At 43.2% G+C, this 21,734-nt stretch overlaps 1 protein-coding gene across 3 annotated transcripts in view; it reads right to left on the bottom strand.

Moving 5' to 3' along the window:
* The window catches only part of ARHGEF25 (Rho guanine nucleotide exchange factor 25), a 434,366-nt gene that overhangs the window by 40,444 nt on the left and 372,188 nt on the right, over positions 1 to 21,734 (bottom strand). For all 3 annotated transcript variants that reach the window (XM_077297766.1, XM_077297765.1, XM_077297768.1), the window contains 5 exons: positions 19,108 to 19,174; positions 14,475 to 14,578; positions 11,083 to 11,152; positions 2,340 to 2,429; positions 1,725 to 1,817 (listed from right to left, as the gene is read on the bottom strand). In XM_077297766.1, the coding sequence (XP_077153881.1) occupies positions 1,725 to 1,817; positions 2,340 to 2,429; positions 11,083 to 11,152; positions 14,475 to 14,578; positions 19,108 to 19,174 (424 nt within the window). The remainder of the gene's footprint in view (positions 1 to 1,724; positions 1,818 to 2,339; positions 2,430 to 11,082; positions 11,153 to 14,474; positions 14,579 to 19,107; positions 19,175 to 21,734) is intronic.

The following is a 21,734-nucleotide window of genomic DNA, read 5'->3' as shown; positions in this document are numbered from 1 at the left end:
GAACTTTTTGGCAACAATGCCAAACGATATGTTTGGCGTAAAGGCAACAAAGCTCATCATCCTGAACACACCATCCCCACTGTCAAACATGGTGGTGGCAGCATCAAGGTTTGGGCCTGCTTTTCTTCAATGATCCCAAACATAAAGCAAAATTTACAATGTAATGGTTCACAAATAAACGTATCCAAGTGTTAGAATGGCCAAGTCAAAGTCCAGACCTCAATCCAATCGAGAATCTGTGGAAAGAGCTGAAAACTGCTGTTCACAAACAATCTCCATCAAACCTCACTGAGCTCTAGCTGTTTGCCAAGGAAGAATGGGCAAGAATTTCAGTCTCTCAATGTACAAAAGTAATAGAGACATACCCCAAGCGGCTTGCAGCTGTAATCGCAGCAAAAGGCAGCGCAACAAAGTATTAAGTTAAAGGGGCCGAAAAATATTGCACGCCCCACTTTTCAGTTTTTGAATTTCCACAAAAATGTAAAATAACCAATAAATTTAGTTCAACTTCACAATTGTGTTCCACTTGTTGTTGATTCTTCACCAAAAACTTACATTTGGTATCTTTATGTTTGAAGCATGATAAGTGGGAAAAGGTTGAAAAGTTCCAGGGAGCCGAATACTTTCGCAAGGCACCGTATTTGTTTAAAATGGGGGAGGCCGGTCCAAATCTTGCAGCGGGGCCCATCTGACTCTAATTACGCCATTGGTGAGCTTGTGGCTGTTTTCTCGTAGTTCTCATAGTAGTTCTCCTTTTCGTAGTTTATGAAAATTAAAGACAAATCTTAATTTTTAGTTGTAAAACAATAGAAAAACATGAAAAGAAAAACAGAAATTGTTGCAGTGGGATGACAAAGTACCGTAAATAAATAATAGTATAAACCAGTACAGGAGAGAATATTTTACATTTCTATTGTTCCTTCAATGATACTATGAATATGTGTCCAATATCACACAGTCGTGGGAATGTACCAGAAAGGTGTTTCATTATTGAAAATACAGTGATAGTAATACCACCTTTTTGTGCATGTCTGAAAAAGACAAACATTGCCAGGGCAGAGGCCAAAAAAGTGTCCATAATGACTCCATTGGGTTTGTTAAATGAATGACTTCATTGGGGTTCCTGTTGGAATCCTCTTTTTTTAGGGACTACGAGGCTCAGTCATGTGTGTGAACCCAGCGTAAGACAAATCTGAGCATTACGTGTTTCATTGAGATCTAGGGAAGGCTTTATTTCATTGTGGTCGCACTGCAGAGAAATCTCTAACCTGCTTATTTTTTATGGAACCTTCTAACAAAAATTCCTACTGCTTTGTAGCGGCATAGAGATGCTTCTAATAAACGTCCGAGAAGAGATCTAAAAGTAGCTCCATTCAAGCAACTGAGGTTACGGAGCTGGGCTGCATTTCTCTTTATTGTGGTGGTGGAGAGCCAAGTCGAGCAGGGAAAATCTCCATTTTAGGATTAGTGTAGTAGGTCCCTAACTAATCAGAAAGAGACATTACCTAGCAACATGGTTGATATATCCCTTTAATAGCTTCAGAATCTACACATATAAAAAAATCAAAAAGAAACCATTGAGGGTGCCATAGACAGATAATGTATCTTACTTGTCATACTGGAGTGTACAAACCATAACTCATTATGACAGGTCCCTTGATTGCATAATCTGATTTGTAATCTAATGTGCATTGCGCCCTGTGAACAATTAATATGTCACATACCTTTAGCAGCAGCTGGTACTTCATGATCCTCTGCACGGGTTTGATAAGTAGGTCATTGAGTTGCAGGCGATGTGACAGCTGTTGCCTTAATTCCTGTAAGTAATGGGTAGGACCATATTACGGAATCAGAAAGATGGACATAGGTCTTATAGAAACAATGTAATCGGTTTATTTACCTTGATATACAACATTTTGTTAGAATGAAAGTGATTTTTAAAAAATGATAACTGATTAATAAGAATACATTGGTCCGCGTATGCTTGTGTCACGAGCCTAATGGAGCATGCCTCTCTTGTGCATCTCTCTAGTACTTGCCATCAATTTATCACCAGTGGAGGTCAAAGTTGCGTAAACCCCAGCAATCCTGGGAAAGAAAGAAAAACAGCACTGGTGTAGAGCTTGTCCCTGCACAACATTTGTGGCCACCCAGCGGTGCACCCTATGTATATGACAGGGCTGTGCCGCGGTATCATGGGTGGCCAGATGCCACTGTGCAGCATAAGTTAGTGAAGGGCTTGATATAAGGTTGGTTTCCTAAAGGTTGGACCTCCACTGATTATAAAGTAATGCCATTTCCTAGTACTACGTGGGAATAGCAGAGATATTCCTTCTCACCTCAAAGTAGGTATCAATGTATTCTGACACAATGTGCTCCGACTTGGGCTTGTTCTGGCAATATACCACATACATGTGCAGCCTGCGCTCCTACAAAAGGAGAAAAGAAATAAATAATTTATCACACGCTATGCGGTAGAGATGCTTATATTGTGATGTCAACTGGTATAGTAAATCACTGACAAAACAGTATGCAAACTCTATTCGTTACAATGGACTTTGACTTTTGCATGACAGAGCAAAGCCACCAAACAGGTCCAGTGAAATCGGAGCAAATCGTAAGCGTGGAGATGGACGTATAGAACAATAAAAAGCTCAGTCATCTGCCCCCTAGCGGGATAGCACCGCTACATCACATTAGGGAGAACACTCCTACAACACTCCTCTAGCAGCTGCTTATCTCCCAGGGAAACAAGATAGGAACAAAATGTTATTAAGTCACCACCACCCAAAATACTGGAGCTGTCCATCCTACCATTGACATTATTAATGATGGTTAAAGGGTTATTCCCAAAATAATAAAGCCAGTGCCATACACATGAGATGGTCATTGACCGATTGTTCAGCCGGCAGCTATCTCAGCCGAGTCTCCCATACACAGGAGCACTCGCATGTGTTCTCCATGTCTGCAAGTGGCATTTCTCTAGAGAACAAAAGGACCGATCGGTAGTCTGAAATTGGACATACTAGATCCTTTACTCCCCCGACAATCAATTGTCCAGATCGCCAACAAGCATTAGTCTAATGTATATGCCGGGCTTACATTTTCCCATATCCATGGGATAAGGCAGTGTTTTCCTAATACAGTCTGCAAGAACCAGCAACAAATCATGCTTCCAGGATTCCTTTATTATTGGCCAGGTGATAATTCCATCATCTGTGTAATACTAAGGAAATCCTGGAAACATGATATGTTGGTGGCTCTTGGGGACTGGAGTTGGGAAAATTGCGAAGAGGGATAAATTACTGATCTCTGGAACCCCCAATAATCCCAGGGCTCTTCTGAGAACTGTGCTCTACAAAGCCCCATCCTGACTGGAGCTGAGATACTCATGCTTATCCTCCACTCCATTAATTGTTGATGGGACTGCTGGAAATAGCTAAGCCCAGAGCTAGGCTATACAGCAGTCCCATACACAATAAATTGTGTTGAGGTTGTTGTGAATTCCGTTCTCGGGCTCCCTCCTGTGGTCGTGAATGGTACTTTGGTGAGTTCTGTCCTTGGACACCCTCTGGTGGCTTTGAGTGGAACTGCTGATCTTTGAGGTTGGCTTTCTCAGCTGCCCTCGTTTATTGCTTCTGCTCGCTTCCCTATTTAACTCTGCCCAGGTCGTTAGTTCATGCCAGCTGTCAATGTCTCAGTACTGGTTCAGATCTCTCTTGGAATTCTCAGATGACCTGACTACTCCAGCAGAAGCTAAGTCCTTGCTAGTCATTTGCTGTTCATTGGTTTTTGAATATATTTTTCAGTACATGCTATGTTTCAGTCCAGCCTGCTATTATGCTATTTCCTTGCTAGCTGGAAGCTCTGGGGGTGCAGAGCTGCACCTCCACACCGTGAGTCGGTGTGGAGGTCTTTTTGCACACTCTGCGTGGTTTTTGTAGTTTTTTTACTGACCGCATAGTTCCCTTTCCTATCCTCTGTCTTTCTAGAGAAGATTCGGCCTCCTTTGCTAAAATCTGTTTCATTCCTGTGTTTGTCACTTCCCTCTTAACTCACAGTTAATATTAGAGGGGGGCTACCTTTACTTTGGGGAATTTCTCTGAGGCAAGGTAGGCTACTATTTCTATCTTTAGGGGTAGTTAGCTCTTAGGCTGTGAAGAGGCGTCTACGGAGAGTTAGGTACGCTCCACGGCTATTTCTAGTGTGTGTGATAGGATTAGGGATTGCGGTCAGTAGAGTTACCACTTCCTCAGAGCTTGTCACAGGTTTTCTGTTTTAACCATCAGGTCACTTCGAGTACTCCTAACCACCAGGTCATAACAGTACAGCTGGCCAACAAAGTGTTAATGCATCTCAAAAGAGGGATAAGAGAAGTTCTGAGTCAATTTTTTTTTTTCTTTGCAGCTTGTTTTGTCTTTCTTTTCCCCTTAACCTCTGGGTGGTTCAGGACTCAGGTGTAGATATGGATATTCAAGGTTTGTCCTCTTGTGTGGATCAACTCACTGCTAGGGTACAGAGTATTCAAGATTATGTAGTTCAGAATCCGATGTTAGAGCCTAGAATTCCAATTCCTGATTTGTTTTCTGGGGATAGATCTAAATTTTTGAATTTCAAAAATAATTGCAGACTGTTTCTTGCTCTGAAACCCCGCTCCTCTGGTGATCCTATTCAGCAAGTAAAGATTATTATTTCTTTGTTGCGTGGTGACCCGCAAGACTGGGCATTCTCCCTTGAGCCAGGAAATCATGCATTGCTTAATGTGGATGCATTTTTTCTAGCGCTTGGATTGCTTTATGACGAACCTAATTCTGTGGATCAGGCAGAAAAAATCTTGCTGACTCTATGTCAGGGTCAGGATGAGGCAGAAGTATATTGCCAGAAGTTTAGAAAGTGGTCTGTGCTTACTCAATGCAATGAGTGTGCCCTGGCAGCAATTTTCAGAAAGGGTCTTTCTGAAGCCCTTAAGGATGTTATGGTGGGGTTCCCCACGCCTGCTGGTCTGAATGAGTCAATGTCTTTGGCCATTCAGATTGATCGGCGTTTGCGCGAGCGCAAAATTGTGCACCATTTGGCGGTGTCCTCTGAGCAAAGGCCTGAGCCTATGCAATGTGATAGGACTTTGACCAGAGCTGAACGGCAAGAACACAGACGTCAGAATGGGCTGTGTTTTTACTGTGGTGACTCCTCTCATGCTATCTCTGATTGTCCTAAGCGCACTAAGAGGTTCGCTAGGTATGTCACCATTAGTACTTTGCAGCCTAAATTTCTCTTATCTGTTACTCTGATTTGCTCACTGTCGTCCTACTCTGTTATGGCATTTGTGGATTCTGGCGCTGCCCTGAACTTGATGGACTTGGAGTTTGCCAGGCGCTGTGGTTTTTCCTTGGAGCCTTTGCAGAGTTCTATTCCCTTAAGGGGGATTGATGCTTCGCCATTGGCCAAGAATAAACCTCAGTACTGGACTCAGCTGACCATGTACATGGCTCCCGCACATCAGGAAAATATCCGCTTTTTGGTGTTGCATAATTTGCATGATGTTGTCGTGTTGGGTTTGCCATGGTTACAGGTTCATAATCCAGTACTGGATTGGAAATCAATGTCTGTGTCTAGTTGGGGTTGTCAAGGGATACATGGTGATGTTCCTTTGATGTCAATTTCTTCTTCCACTCCTTCTGAAGTCCCTGAGTTTTTGTCGGATTACCAGGATGTATTTGATGAGCCCAAGTCCAGTGCCATACCTCCTCATAGGGACTGTGATTGCGCTATTAATTTGATTCCTGGTAGTAAGTTCCCTAAGGGCCGACTGTTCAATTTATCTGTGCCAGAACATGCCGCTATGCGGAGTTATGTAAAGGAGTCCTTGGAGAAAGTGCATATTCGCCCGTCTTCGTCGCCGTTGGGAGCAGGGTTCTTTTTTGTGGCCAAGAAGGATGGCTCTCTGAGACCCTGTATAGATTACCGCCTTCTCAATAAAATCACGGTCAAATTTCAGTACCCTTTGCCTCTGTTGTCTGATTTGTTTGCTCGGATTAAGGGGGCTAGTTGGTTCACCAAGATAGATCTTCGAGGGGCGTATAATCTTGTGCGTATTAAACAGGGCGATGAATGGAAAACAGCATTTAATACGCCCGAGGGCCATTTTGAGTACCTGGTGATGCCATTCGGGCTTTCTAATGCTCCATCTGTGTTTCAGTCCTTTATGCACGACATCTTCCGGAAGTATCTGGATAGGTTAATGATCGTATATTTGGATGATATTTTGGTCTTTTCGGATGATTGGGAGTCTCATGTAAGGCAGGTCAGGATGGTGTTCCAGGTCCTTCGTGCTAATGCGTTGTTTGTGAAGGGCTCTAAATGCCTCTTTGGAGTTCAGAAGGTTTCCTTTTTGGGCTTCATTTTTTCCCCTTCTACTATCGAGATGGATCCTGTCAAAGTTCAGGCCATTTACGATTGGACTCAACCTACATCTGTGAAGAGTCTTCAGAAGTTCCTGGGCTTTGCTAATTTTTACCGTCGCTTCATCGCTAATTTTTCTAGTGTGGTTAAACCTTTGACTGATTTGACGAAGAAAGGCGCTGATGTGGTGAATTAGTCCCCTGCGGCCGTTGAGGCCTTTCAGGAGCTTAAACGTCGTTTTACTTCGGCCCCTGTGATGCGTCAGCCAGATGTTTAGCTCCCTTTTCAGGTCGAGGTTGATGCTTCTGAGATTGGGGCAGGGGCTGTTTTGTCTCAGAGAAGTTCTGATGGCTCCTTGATGAAGCCGTGTGCTTTCTTTTCTAGAAAGTTTTCGCCTGCCGAGCGTAATTATGATGTCGGCAATCGGGAGTTGTTGGCTATGAAGTGGGCATTTGAGGAGTGGCGACATTGGCTTGAGGGAGCCAAACATCGCGTGGTGGTCCTGACTGATCACAAGAATCTGACTTACCTCGAGTCCGCCAAGCGGTTGAACCCTAGACAGGCTCGATGGTCACTGTTTTTCTCCCGTTTCGATTTTGTGGTCTCATACCTTCCGGGATCTAAGAATGTGAAGGCTGATGCCCTTTCTAGGAGTTTTTTGCCTGATTCTCCTGGAGTCCCTGAGCCGGCTGGTATTCTTAAAGAGGTGGAGATTCTGTCTGCCATCTCCCCTGATTTGCGGCGGGTGCTGCAGGAGTTTCAGGCTGATAGACCTGACCGCTGCCCAGTGGAGAAACTGTTTGTCCCTGATAGATGGACTAGTAGGGTTATTTCTGAGGTTCATTGTTCAGTGTTGGCTGGTCATCCTGGGATTTTTGGTACCAGAGATTTGGTTGCCAGGTCCTTTTGGTGGCTTTCCTTGTCGCGGGATGTGCGTTCTTTTGTGCAGTCCTGTGGGACTTGTGCTCGGGCCAAACCTTGCTGTTCTCGTGCCAGTGGGTTGCTTTTGCCTTTGCCTGTCCCGAAGAGGCCCTGGACGCATATTTCCATGGATTTCATTTCTGATCTTCCTGTCTCTCAAAGGATGTCTGTCATCTGGGTGGTTTGTGATCGGTTTTCTAAGATGGTCCATTTGGTACCCTTGCCTAAATTGCCTTCCTCCTCTGATTTGGTTCCATTATTTTTTCAGCATGTGGTTCGTTTGCATGGCATTCCGGAGAACATTGTGTCGGACAGAGGTTCCCAATTTGTTTCTAGGTTTTGGCGGTCCTTTTGTGCTAAGATGGGCATTGATTTGTCTTTTTCTTCAGCGTTCCATCCTCAGACAAATGGCCAAACCGAACGAACCAATCAGACCTTGGAAACCTATCTGAGATGCTTTGTTTCTGCTGATCAGGATGATTGGGTGACCTTCTTGCCTTTGGCCGAGTTCGCCCTTAATAATCGGGCTTGTTCTGCTACTTTGGTTTCGCCTTTTTTTTGTAATTCTGGTTTTCATCTTCGTTTTTCTTCAGGGCAGGTTGAGTCTTCTGACTGTCCTGGTGTGGATTCTGTGGTGGACAGGTTGCAACAAATTTGGACTCACGTGGTGGACAATTTGACGTTGTCTCAGGAGAAGGCGCAACGTTTTGCTAACCGCCGTCGCTGTGTTGGTCCCCGACTTCGTGTTGGGGATTTGGTTTGGTTGTCTTCTCGTTATGTTCCTATGAAGGTTTCTTCTCCTAAGTTCAAGCCTCGTTTCATTGGTCCTTATAAGATTTCTGAAATTATCAATCCTGTGTCGTTTCGTTTGGCCCTTCCAACTTCTTTTGTCATCCATAATGTGTTCCATAGGTCGTTGTTGCGGAGATATGTGGCGCCTATGGTTCCTTCCGTTGATCCTCCTGCTCCGGTGTTGGTTGAGGGGGAGTTGGAGTATGTGGTGGAGAAGATTTTAGATTCTCGTATTTCGAGACAGAAGCTTCAGTACCTGGTTAAATGGAAGGGCTATGGTCAGGAGGATAATTCCTGGGTTGTTGCCTCTGATGTCCATGCTGCCGATTTGGTTCGTGCCTTTCATTTGGCTCGTCCTGATCGGCCTGGGGGCTCTGGTGAGGGTTCGGTGACCCCTCCTCAAGGGGGGGGTACTGTTGTGAATTCCGTTCTCTGGCTCCCTCCTGTGGTCGTGAATGGTACTTTGGTGAGTTCTGTCCTTGGACACCCTCTGGTGGCTTTGAGTGGAACTGCTGATCTTTGAGGTTGGCTTTCTCAGCTGCCCTCATTTATTGCTTCTGCTCGCTTCCCTATTTAACTCTGCCCAGGTCGTTAGTTCATGCCAGCTGTCAATGTCTCAGTACTGGTTCAGATCTCTCTTGGAATTCTCAGATGACCTGACTACTCCAGCAGAAGCTAAGTCCTTGCTAGTCATTTGCTGTTCATTGGTTTTTGAATATATTTTTCAGTACATGCTATGTTTCAGTCCAGCCTGCTATTATGCTATTTCCTTGCTAGCTGGAAGCTCTGGGGGTGCAGAGCTGCACCTCCACACCGTGAGTCGGTGTGGAGGTCTTTTTGCACACTCTGCGTGGTTTTTGTAGTTTTTTTACTGACCGCATAGTTCCCTTTCCTATCCTCTGTCTTTCTAGAGAAGATTCGGCCTCCTTTGCTAAAATCTGTTTCATTCCTGTGTTTGTCACTTCCCTCTTAACTCACAGTTAATATTAGAGGGGGGCTACCTTTACTTTGGGGAATTTCTCTGAGGCAAGGTAGGCTACTATTTCTATCTTTAGGGGTAGTTAGCTCTTAGGCTGTGAAGAGGCGTCTAGGGAGAGTTAGGTACGCTCCACGGCTATTTCTAGTGTGTGTGATAGGATTAGGGATTGCGGTCAGTAGAGTTACCACTTCCTCAGAGCTTGTCCCAGGTTTTCTGTTTTAACCATCAGGTCACTTCGGGTGCTCCTAACCACCAGGTCATAACAGAGGTTGAGTATGAGCATCTCAGCACCAGTTAGGACAAGGCTCTGTAAAGTCCGGTTCCTGAGTTCTTGGGATCTCTGGAGGTCCCAGCAGTCAAACCCACAGAGATCAGTAAGTTATCCTGTATCACAAGCATAGTGGAAAACTTATTATCTTGGTAATAACCTTTTAATACATGGCTGAAAAATAGATGCCAGTGTGCGAAAACCAAAAGCCGCCTGCTTTGTTTTATTTTTAATAAACTGTAATAATTCCAAGTAAATTAGCTCATAAGATTTCTATCTTCAGGGTTAGACGACTGGCACAAGAAAAGCTTTCTGCTCAAGTAGGTTCAAGACTGTATACATGGCAAAGCAAGCCACATTAGAAAACAAGATAAGGACTGTTTCACATTGCGCTTATCTTCACATTCGAGGGTTTGGACGCAAGCACTAAAGGGGCCAACAAACGGGTGTCTGAAAGCAACGTAAAAGCCCCTAAATCCTGGGCACAAATTTACCATCAAGAGGTTTTCTCACACATACAGCCAAACAATATTGCATTCAGTAGGTCAGACTTCCCCAGCTCATCACCAAGGCTTTCTTGTCTGCTTCCGACCCAGTCTGCACAAGCTGTGGGCTATATCTGATCCCAGCATTTTCATCTGAGCTTAAAGGGAATCTGTCAGCTCCCCAGCCCCTCGTAGACCGCTACCATAACTTTATATAAGACTTCCTAGATTATAAGAAGGCCCTTAATGTGCCATACACTTATTTCTAAATCTTTGAAATCAAGTTACAAATCTGGATTGTGGTATAGAAATTATCCAGGACTCATCCGGTGGGGGCGTTGATTTCCCAAGACTAGTCCTGCCTCAGATCTTGTAATCACACCCAGGAGAGCATGATTAACATCCAGCACACGTCACCATCAGGGCTCAGCAACTCTCGTGCATGAGAGCAACGTTCTACCTCACACGCCATAAAGCCAGGTGTACACTCTCCAGCTCTTTAAAATTCTTCAACTGTGCAATACTAAGGAAATCCTGACAACCCAAGCTGTTCCTGGGCCTTGAGGACTGGAGTTGAGGATCACTGAGATAAAAATAGTAATGAGCGAATATACTCGTTACTCGAGATTTCTCGAGCACGCTCGGGGGTCCTCCGAGTTTGTTTAGTGCTCGGAGTTTTAGTTTTTAGCGCCGCAGCTGAATGATTTACATCTGTTAGCCAACAGCAACCAGGCAACCCCCAACATGTACTTATCCTGGCTAACAGATGTAAATAATTCAGCTGCGGCAAGAAAAACTAAATCTCCGAGCACTAAAAAATACTCGGATGACCCCCAGCATGCTCGAGAAATCTCGAGTAACGAGTATATTCGCTCATCACTAATAAAGAACCTTTTTATAATCCAGTTACAGGCTTATATAACGTCATGTTGGCGGTGTAGGGAGGACTGCAGAGCTGACAGGTTCCCTTTAATGAGAACTGATATAACTCCATACTGAAGGGAGAAGGAGTGGTAGATCTCAATACCAACCCAACTTCCACTTCCGAAAATTCCAGGCTCTGATATAACACTTTACCACCAAACAACTAGCAAACTAATTTTGCTGAGAAATAATCTTTCCTGGATTCCTTCATCCAGTTCGCCTGTGGGCTGATCAGATTTACTTATTAAAATCTTTAAAAATCTCTCGATTTTCAAGTGGTTTGTAGCAAACACAACTGTAGTCGAAGAACTCACATGTTTTATGAAGAGATGTGCTAATAGGTTTGGATCCTCAAGGCACTTTTGAAGTTCACCTAGGAAATAGCTGTAATGTAACAATACATGAAGAGTCAGTACAAAACTAAATCTACAGATAATACAAGTAGGAGATATAAAGACGACTGTCTCCAGGTCAGAAGTGTTCAGGTTTAGCTTTTCCCCGTTCTGGTTTGGTGTTTTTAATTTGTTTGTTTATTTATAATTTTGCCTTATGGTTCCAGAGATTTAGGCCCTTTTTATTTAGTGTTAGGCTACTTTCACACTAGCGTTAACTGCATTCCGTCTCAAAACGTCTTTTTTCAGAAAAAACGCATCCTGCAAAAGTGTTTGCAGGATGCGTTTTTTCCCCATAGACTTGTATTGGCGACGTATTGCGACGGATTGGCATACGTCGTGTACGTCGTACGACGGATGCGTCGAAATTTGGCGATACGTCGTCGGCAAAAAACGTTGCTTGTAGCGTTTTTTGTCTCCGCCTAAAAAACGTGTCGCGACGCATCCTGCGGCGTGCGTCGTTGGCTATAATGGAAGCCTATGAGCGACGGATGCGTCGGGACACGTCGTACGACGCAATGCAGCGCTGCAATACGTTTTTTTACAGTGAGCATGCTCAGAAGCTGGATTTTGTTGCCAATTGGCCAGACACCCCCAAATCTATATAAACCTGGCCTGGGCCTTCAACCCCACATATATGGCCACGTATATACGTGGCACTTATGTACGTGGCACTTAAATACGTGGCACTTAACTATGTGGCACTTAAATACGTGGCACTTAACTACGTGGCACTTAAGTACGTGGCACTTAAGTACGTGGCACTTAAGTACGTGGCACTTATGTACGTGGCACTTAAATACGTGGCACTTAAATACGTGGCACTTAAGTACGTGGCACTTAAATACTTGGCACTTAAGTGCCACGTATTTCACGAAAATGCCACGATTTTTCAGTGCCACGTATAACCACGTAGTTATAGTATTTATAGTACATGGCACTGAAATACGTGGCACTATGACTCAGAAAATGTTCATTAAACGGTTAGGTGTGAGGTTAGGGGTAGGGTTAGGGTTTGGATCCCTTTATCATCATCCGTAGTTCATTAATCGGATGAATCCACAGTCGTCTCCGTCTCCGTTGCTGCAGAAGCATCCTACGTCTTTCCGCTGCCGCCTCCTTCTCCCGCACTATGATATCCAGGCGATTCGTCTCAAAGATAACGTCGGTAACCAAACTAGCAATCCTCCCAAGAACACCTTCCATCGCTGCCACAAAACTAAAACCCTCAAAGATGGGCTGTAAAAACAGTAACTATATAGTTTTCCATATTTTCCAGTAGCCAATCAAATTTGGGAGCCTCCCATTTTAAAAACGGATCCGTCGTAAAAACGGATGCAACGGATGGTAAAAACGGATGCAACGTATGCAACGCATCCAGTATTTTCGACGGAAACGTTTAGCTGATTTGCGACGGATCCGTCGAAATGCTGTATGCGTTGCATACGTTTTTCACTTTTTTTGACGCATCCGTTTTTTCGGCAAAAAACGGATTTGCGACGTAATGCAGTTAACGCTAGTGTGAAAGTAGCCTTACCATGAGGCGTGGTTTCAGGGTAATAAAGCAGAGCAGCATAAGACACGCCCCCAGAGAATCCTGCGAGCCACACCCACTTGGTAAAGACCATAAAGTTTATCACTAAATATAAAGGCCCACCTCTCTGGAACCGTATGATGGATTTAATTTAAAGGAAAAAAACAGCCTGATTACTTAGGGGAATAAAAATAAGGGCAAAAACCATTGGTGCAATATATACAGGGGCCCAAAGGGTAAGGGGGCTCACTTTCAATTTCAAATCAGCAAGCAGGTCCTGTCACAGGCACAAAGAGACGCCCATATACTGTTCTTGCCCTCTTCTGTCTGTGTTTGCCAGTGGCAGTAGTCAATTTTGACCTTGAGACAAGTCCTCTTTAGGTTAAGGGGGCAGAGCCAAGTATTGCCCGAGCTACACAATGGCCCCGATTCATCCAAGTCTTTGCATCTTTAATCTGGAGTAAAAATGGATCTAATAAAGTAACTTTTATGTTTGCACTTTTTAAAGATTAATTAACATAACTTGGTTTTGACTGTTTTTTTTTTGTTCATATGAGTCTAACATACACCATTTTATAGGATCATGCATCTGTTTGCACCAAAAAAACATAAAAAAATGGTCAAAGATATAGAGAAGAGCAGTTATGATTTGGGGCAAAATTCATCAACCTGTGTTGAAGAATTTTGCACAAAAAACACCACAAATACCAGAAGGCAAAAAAAGTATCTATACACAAAGGATGAATTGGGGCCAATAACTGCAGCGTGAGGAAACAAGACTTTAGACGGGCTGTAGTTTTACCCATCAAAACTTTTTGACTGCCGACTTAAAGTGGTATTCCTATCTCCAAGATAATATCACAATATATAGTAGATGTAATAATAATATTACATCTACTACATACATAATATTATAATATTAGCAAATACCTCCAATTAGAAGTGTAGTATAGTTCTTCTGATTAGCTATGCTGCTTACCCCCATGTACAGGGCATTGCAGTAGCACAGGTATCCATGGTTATGACCAATCATATAGTAATAGCTGGTTAGTGAGCTATTAGTGGTCGTAACCATGGATACCTAAACTACTGCAATGCCCTGTACATAAGGTAAGTGACATAGCTTATCAGAAGAACTATACTACATTGGATGTATTTGCTAATATTATTATTATTACACCTACTATATATTGGGATCAGATCTTGGAGATGGGAATACCCCTTTAAGTATAATTTTGTGTGCATTGGAGACATTTATATTGCCTCCTTTATTAAAATCATACACATATGCAGCCAAATGTACAAGATAACAGGCATTTCAGTAGAGATAGCTGTAATCTAAGTGTCTGTAGTCACTTTTATCTAGGGAAAGCCCGTACTGTGCGGTAAGGCCGGGTTCACATCACATTTTAGCCACCCATGCATCCACTAACAGGGCCATTGACTTTCATGTAGCATACGGAGTCACTTTATGCCGTCTTGACTTAATTTACAGCAATGTCTGTTTTTTCTGCAAAGCACAAAAATATGGTTGATTGCTTTTTTTCTGTTCATGTCTGAGAAAGGTGGATAGTGCCGAAAATGAATCTCGTTATTCAGGGATTCAGACGGAAGCCTCGATGTGACCCGGCCTAGGTGATTATTCTTTTTTGCCTATATATAGTCGAGTTGCTGTCTTCAGGATCATGAACTCCAGGGCAGACAAAAGCCACCTTAAGACCTGGGTAACACGAAGAAAGTCTTGTAGCCAGGTAATTTTAATCATGGTCAGTACACCTACTCTTTGTGCCAGTCGTATATCTGGTGAATATTCCCAAATACAATTTTGTCTTTTCCCTTCATGTCCTCAGGAACTCCTTGAGCATTCATGGTCGCCATATAACCCTGCAGAAAAAAAAAAAGGTGACACTCGGCATTAACATCACATTGTACCATAATAAGCGGAATCTAAAGGAACCACAACTATACGTATGAGAGGAAGCTCCTGGGAATTGCACAACCTGGCTCTAGGGAAGCTTGGCGATCTCATGTGCAAAATACTGACGTGTTTTGGGGCCATTTTTTGAAATATAACTATAGTTTTCGCCTTCCAGACATAGGACTGCAAATGGATTTGTAGAGCTAAGAATAGCCATGTCATTCATGCTATATCAGCAATCATTCTTTCTGAGACTTTGCTGTATTCTGATAAAAACTATTGACGTGATGAAGAGCCGACCGAAAACACTGAATTGTACAGATTATGATTCCTCTAGTGCAGAGTTCTCATCCAATGTCACACGTTATGACTCCGCGGGTCGTGCCGTTCCGGAACAAATGAGTATAAATATCCAAGTCCCAGCATGAGGCTACAAACATCCCAAAAGGCTTTAGCTGGAGCCCCCTGGCCCCCAATGTTCCTGATTTCCATTGGCCCCAGAAGCCCTGTTTCCTGCTTGTGTTATATCAGCTGGGGTCTGTTTATTTCTCTTCTTTTCTATTAGTGTCGCGGTAATAATGAACTATCCTCACAATGAACCTTTCGAGCTGTAGTAAACTTGCACAAACAATAAACCGATGTCATATTAGAGACTTTGATGGGAGGATTTCCGGCCCGATGGCCAGAAGCGCGCGTTAAATTCCACTGTCAGAGTTTGACAGCGGCATTTAACTAGTTAATAGCTGCGGGTGGATCGCGATTCCACCCGCGGCTATTGTGGGCACATATCAGCTGTTCAAAACAGCTGACATGTCCTAAGAAAGATGTGGGCTCCGCGCCGGAGACCACATCAAAGGGATGGAAGCGACCTCCGCAGTACTAGTATGGCAGAGGTCGTAAAGGGGTTAAGGGAAAAAGAAATCCAAATCTACAAGGCTCTGTGCGAAAAACGGATTGCCCCCTACCTTCTTAAAACATAAACTAACTGTGGTTTATCACACCTTTGGGAAGCTGAATTCAAATTCCCTAGCCACATGCAGGCCTGATTACTGTCACACATGTTCTAAATCAAGAGATCACTTAAATAGGATCTGCCTGACAAAGTGAAGTAGACTAAAAGTTTCTCAAAAGCTAGACATCATGCAGCGATCCAAAGAAATTCTGAAACAAATGAGAAACAAAGTAATTTAGATCTATCAGTCTGGAAATGGTTATAAAGCCATTTCTCAATCTTGGGACTGCAGCAAACTACAGTGAGAGCCATTATCCACAAATCGCAAAATCAAGGAACAGTGGTGAAACTTCCCAGGAGTGGCTGGCCGATCAAAATTTTACCAAGAGCACAGTAACGACTCATCCAAGAAGTCACTAAAGACCCCACGACAACATATGAAGAACTGCAGGCCTCACTTGTCTCAGTTAAGGTCAATGTTCATGACTCCACCATAAGAAAGAGACTGGGCAAAAATGGCTTGCATGGCAGTTCCAAGACCAAAATCACTGCTGAGCAATAAGCATATGAAGGCTCATCTCAGTTTTGCCAGAAAACATCTTGATGATCCTCAAGACTTTTGGGAGAATACTCTGTGGACTGATGAGACAAAAGTTGAACTTTTTGGAAGGTGTGTGTACCATTACATCTGGCGAAGAAGTAACACAGCATTTCAGGAAAGGAACATCATACCAACTGTAAAATATGGTGATGGTCTTGGGCTGTTTTGCTGCTTCAGGACCTGGAAGACTTGATGTGGTAAATAAAACCATGAATTCTGCTGTCTACCAAAAAATCCTGAAGAAGAATGTTTGGTCATTTGTTCGTGACCTCACGCTGAATCACATTTGGATTACGCAACTGGACAATGATCCAAAATATACCAGAAAGTCCTCCTCTAAATGGTTTAAACAAAACAAAATTAAGACCTTCGAGTGCCCTAGTCAAAGTCCTCAACTTAATCTGATTGAGATGTTGTGGCATGACCTTAAAAAGTCGGTTCATGCTCGGAAACCTTCCAATGTGGCTGAATTACAACAATTCTGCAAAGATGAGTGGGCCAAAAATCCTCTAGAATGCTGTTAAAGACTCATTGCCAGTTATTGAAAACACTTGATTGCAGTGGTTGCTGCTAAGGGTGGCCCAACCAGTAATTAGGTTTAGGGGGCAATCACTTTTTCACACAGGGCCGTGTAGGTTTGGATTTATTTTTCCCTTAATAACAAAGACCTTCATTTAAAAACTGCATTTTGTGATACTTGTGTTATCTTTGTCTCATATTTAAATTTGTTTTGTGATCTGAAACAATTAAGTGTAACACACCTGCAAAAGAATAGGAAATCAGAAAGGGGGCAAATATTTTTTCACACAAATGTACATTGCTTTTACACAAACAGAGTATGTGGATAATGAGAAGAACTACTGGTTATTCCAGAAAAGGAATCTATCACCTGCAGAGATGAGCCTATTTATTCTGAGGTAGAGGTCCTAAGGACACCAGTCTAAAGGGCACCAATGCATTTATTAAAAAGGCCCAATGTGTCCAGAGTCTGGATGATAGGCAGTCGTGTGAAGTTGTAGCTGGAGTTGTGGAGTTGGTGTCCATTTTGGTGGAGTCAGTATAAAAATGGTCCGACTCCAAAAATATATAATACATTGGGTACAGTAGTACAATGCATGATGTGCTGTAAAAGTTTTCGTAAGAATTTGGGAAACTTTTGAAATGCCCTATAAATGTCTTCTGTTCCTCATCAAACTATCTCGGCTTTTAGTTGAGATGAATCTGTGCTGCACTTTATGTACATGCTCAGTAGTGACCAGTGCTGTGGAGTCGTAGTTGAGATGAATCTGTGCTGCACTTTATGTACATGCTCAGTAGTGACCAGTGCTGTGGAGTTGGGTCAGGGAAATTTAGGAGTCGGAGACGGAGGTTTGGCTTACCGACTTCACAGCCTTGGTGATAGAATGGTATAAATGACACCTCCTTCATCTCTATGATTCCAAGCTAACCCATCAGTAAGCCAATAGGAGGTCACATAATTTACTTTCTTAGGTAATAAGCACCAGCAGCACCTGTTCGTGTTGATCCACCAATACTGCAATGATTATTAGATTAGTTGGAGTTTGTCCTAAAACAGATTGGGGAATTACAGATCTAGGAAAGGTTAAGGCGCATTCACACTGGCAGACAACACTTTGGCTTGTAACGTTAACGACCCATCGTTGACGAAAATTGTGTAAAATGAATGGGCTGAGCTGCTGAACAATGTGTCCAAATACACCAGTTCACTGTGCAAAAAAATTCTTGTTCATCTTTCCAAAGTGGAGGTTGTTTGCTTGTCCAACAATTACACCATAAAAAGGAGAATTGGAAATAAAAGTCCGGCAGCTAGCTATCTAAGCTTTTACAGCGTTTGTGTCTTCACACATCCTTTTCTGTCTGTGTCTGCCATTGGTGGTTCAACCTTTGCTACATCTGTAAATGGTGCCTGGTTCTGCATAGGTGGAAATTAACCCTGTAACACCCCTAGAGGATTACACACATTACTTTCTATAACATTTGAACTTTGAGAAAAAGACAGCAACCGCCCCCATAAAGCAAGCAGTGGGTGCACAGCCATGTTTTGCCACATAGTCAGTGACTCTACTGTACATAATAAAGCACCAGGGTAATAATTGTTATAGTATAAAAATATGATGAGCTCAGCAAAAATGACATTTGTAATTAGAATGTATTTGTACAGAGAATCTGAAATAAATGTCTGAGTGAGGGCCAAAAGAGTAATCTCTAGGAACTTCCCATCATCATTTATTTATCAGGATGCAGCCCAAGGGACCACACATTCACTTTGTAGAAACACATTTAAAGATGAGGAAAATAATTAGTAAGGATTTTGATTTTGTCAGAATATACAAATCTCAATTAATGGTATCTCAAAGGATTCATACATAAGCAATGGCTCATTACTAGTGATGAGCGAACGTGCTGGGATAAGGTGTTATCTGAGCATGCTCGTGTGCTAACCGCGCTCGAACAATATGTTCGAGTCTCGGTGGCTGCATGTCTCGTGGCTGTTCGACAGCCGTAGCACATGCACTGATTGCCTAACAAACGGACAATCCCCTCCATGTGTTGCGGCTGTCGAACAGCAGTGAGACATGCAGCCGCGGGGACTCTAACATATTATTCGAGCACGCCAAAGACACTCGGTTAGCACACAAGCATGCTCAGAGAACACCTTATCCCAGCACGTTCGCTCATCAATACTCGTTACACATCTCGGCCACCGGCCCTTGTCCTATTACAATGGAACACAGTTATCAAAGAGCGAGACAAGTAATGGCACAGATGTCATTGATATTTGCTGGAAGTGATAAGGCACAGCAGGGTCCAGATGAAGCGTTAGAAATATATTCAGTCATTGCTACATAATAATTAAAGCTGACTTTTCTAAAATATCCATACACACTGTACACACCAAGATATAGAGCACTTCATCTTACCTCTACTATTTGGCCCAAATCTTCCACATACATCTTTTCCGTTTCTACTAATTCCATTAAGACGTACCTGCAACAAAGCGTCAAAAATGTAATTAATAAAACCTGCTAAAAAGCATTAGGCTACTTTCACACTAGCGTTAACTGCATTACGTCTCAAAACGTCTTTTTTCCGAAAAAACGCATCCAGCAAAAGTTTTTGCTGGATGCGTTTTTTCCCCATAGACTTGTATTGGCGACGTATTGCGACGGATTGACATACGTCGTGTACGTTTTACGACGGATGCGTCGAAATTTGGCGATACGTCGTCGGCAAAAAACGTTGCTTGTAGCGTTTTTTGTCTCCGCCTAAAAAACGTGTCGCGACGCATCCTGCGGCATGCGTCGTTGGCTACAATGGAAGCCTATGAGCGACGGATGCGTCGGGACACGTCGTACGACGCAATGCAGCGCTGCAATACGTTTTTTTACACTGAGCATGCTCAGAAGCTGGATTTTGTTGCCAAATGGCCAGACACCCCCAAATCTATATAAACCTGGCCTGGGCCTTCAACCCCACATATATGGCCACGTATATACGTGGCACTTATATACGTGGCACTTATATACGTGGCACTTATATATGTGGCACTTATATACGTGGCACTTAAATACGTGATACGTGGCACTGAAATACGTGGCACTGAAATACGTGGCACTGAAATACGTGGCACTGAAATACGTGGCACGTATTTAAGTGCCACGTATATAAGTGCCACGTATATACGTGGCACGTATTTAAGTGCCACGTATATAAGTGCCACGTATATAAGTGCCACGTATTTAAGTTCCACGTATTTCAGTGCCATGTATTTCAGTGCCACGTATTTCAGTGCCACGTATTTCAGTGCCACGTATCACGTATTTAAGTGCCACGTATTTCAGTGCCACGTATCACGTATATAAGTGCCACGTATTTAAGTGCCACGTATTTAAGTGCCACGTATATAAGTGCCACGTATTTAAGTGCCACGTATTTAAGTGCAATCCTCACAAGAACACCTTCCATCGCTGCCACAAAACTAAAACCCTCAAAGATGGGCTGTAAAAACAGTAATTATATAGTTTTCCATATTTTCCAGTAGCCAATCAAATTTGGGAGCCTCCCATTTTAAAAACGGATCCGTCGTAAAAACGGATGCAACGGATGGTAAAAACGTATGCAACGTATGCAACGCATCCAGTATTTTCGACGGAAACGTTTAGCGGATTTGCGACGGATCCGTCGAAATGCTGTATGCGTTGCATACGTTTTTCACTTTTTTTGACGCATCCGTTTTTTCGGCAAAAAACGGATTTGCGACGTAATGCAGTTAACGCTAGTGTGAAAGTAGCCTTAGGCTATGTGCACACGTTCAGTACGTGCAGCAGGCTTTTCTGCTACAAAAACCAGAGTGTCAGTAGGAAAAATGACGTAAAGTCTGAGCGTTTTGTGGACGTTTTTGATGCATTTTTACTTAGGATTATTTACCTCATTCACTTTAATAGGTGAAAAACGCTGCAAAAATACGGAAAACATTGACATGCTCGAAAATGCTTTGAGGCCATGTTCACACACGTTCAGATTTTGGTCAGTACTTTACCTCAGTATTTGTAAGCCAAAACCAGGAGTGGAACAATCAGAGGAAAAGTATAATAGAAACACGTCACCACTTCTGTATTTTCACCCACTCCTGGTTTTGGTTTACAAATCCTGATATAACATGCTGACCAAATACTGAATGTGGACTAATGACTCAAATCTGCAATTAAAAAATAAGCAGCAAGTGGATGAGATTTATAGAAATAAAAAAAAAAAGAAAAAGCAAAAAAAACCTAAGTGTGAACAAGCCCTTACAGCAGGGGTAGGGAACTTTTTTCTGCCGAGGGCCAATTGGATTTTCATACCATCCCTCGGGGCTGTACAAATTGTGCACTAACTCCACCCATAAAGTACATCCTGACGCTATGGTAGTACTGGTGCCAGGACAATCCTTCATTGCACATGCCTCAGCATTCAGTAGTGAACCATGCATGTGCGTGCTCACAGTGCTGTCCCAAGCACTGCAGTCCCCGGGAATTTGCCCAAGGGACGGATAAAAGATCATCCAAGGCCATAAGTGGCCCGTGGGGTTGAGGTTCCCCACCCCTGCCTTAGCAGGCTGCAGATGGCAAACATCACCAAGTAGCCTATCTAGACTGAACTGTCGCCAATATGTCAGACATCAGTCTCTGCAGATATACTGCCAGCATGAGATTACATTTTAATTACCCTGTTTAGCCGGCCAGTGATCCCTACTCGGTGCAGCCCATGGGGGATGGGAGATATACAGAGCACACTTTTAGTGCTGTGTCCGGTATTGTCAAGGGTTACTACGGGACCGACCCAGTGAGTGAGCGGTGTGCTTCCCGTACTGGTCACATGCTGCCTAAAAATTGAGGCGTTATGTACCAGCTGTGCCTACTGCCATTAGAGGAACTTTAGGAAAGAACTAAAACTAACGTCATAAAGCTCCATTCTCAAAGTCCTCAGACCGGCATCCATGTGCAGCTGGGGAACTTTACTTCCACAGTGAAAGGTGTTTGGGCAGTGCCACAAGGATGACTGGCAC

The sequence above is a fragment of the Ranitomeya variabilis genome, chromosome 3 (assembly GCF_051348905.1).
Source record: "Ranitomeya variabilis isolate aRanVar5 chromosome 3, aRanVar5.hap1, whole genome shotgun sequence".
NCBI lineage: Eukaryota > Metazoa > Chordata > Amphibia > Anura > Dendrobatidae > Ranitomeya > Ranitomeya variabilis.
This window is presented reverse-complemented; position numbering and strand designations above follow the sequence as displayed.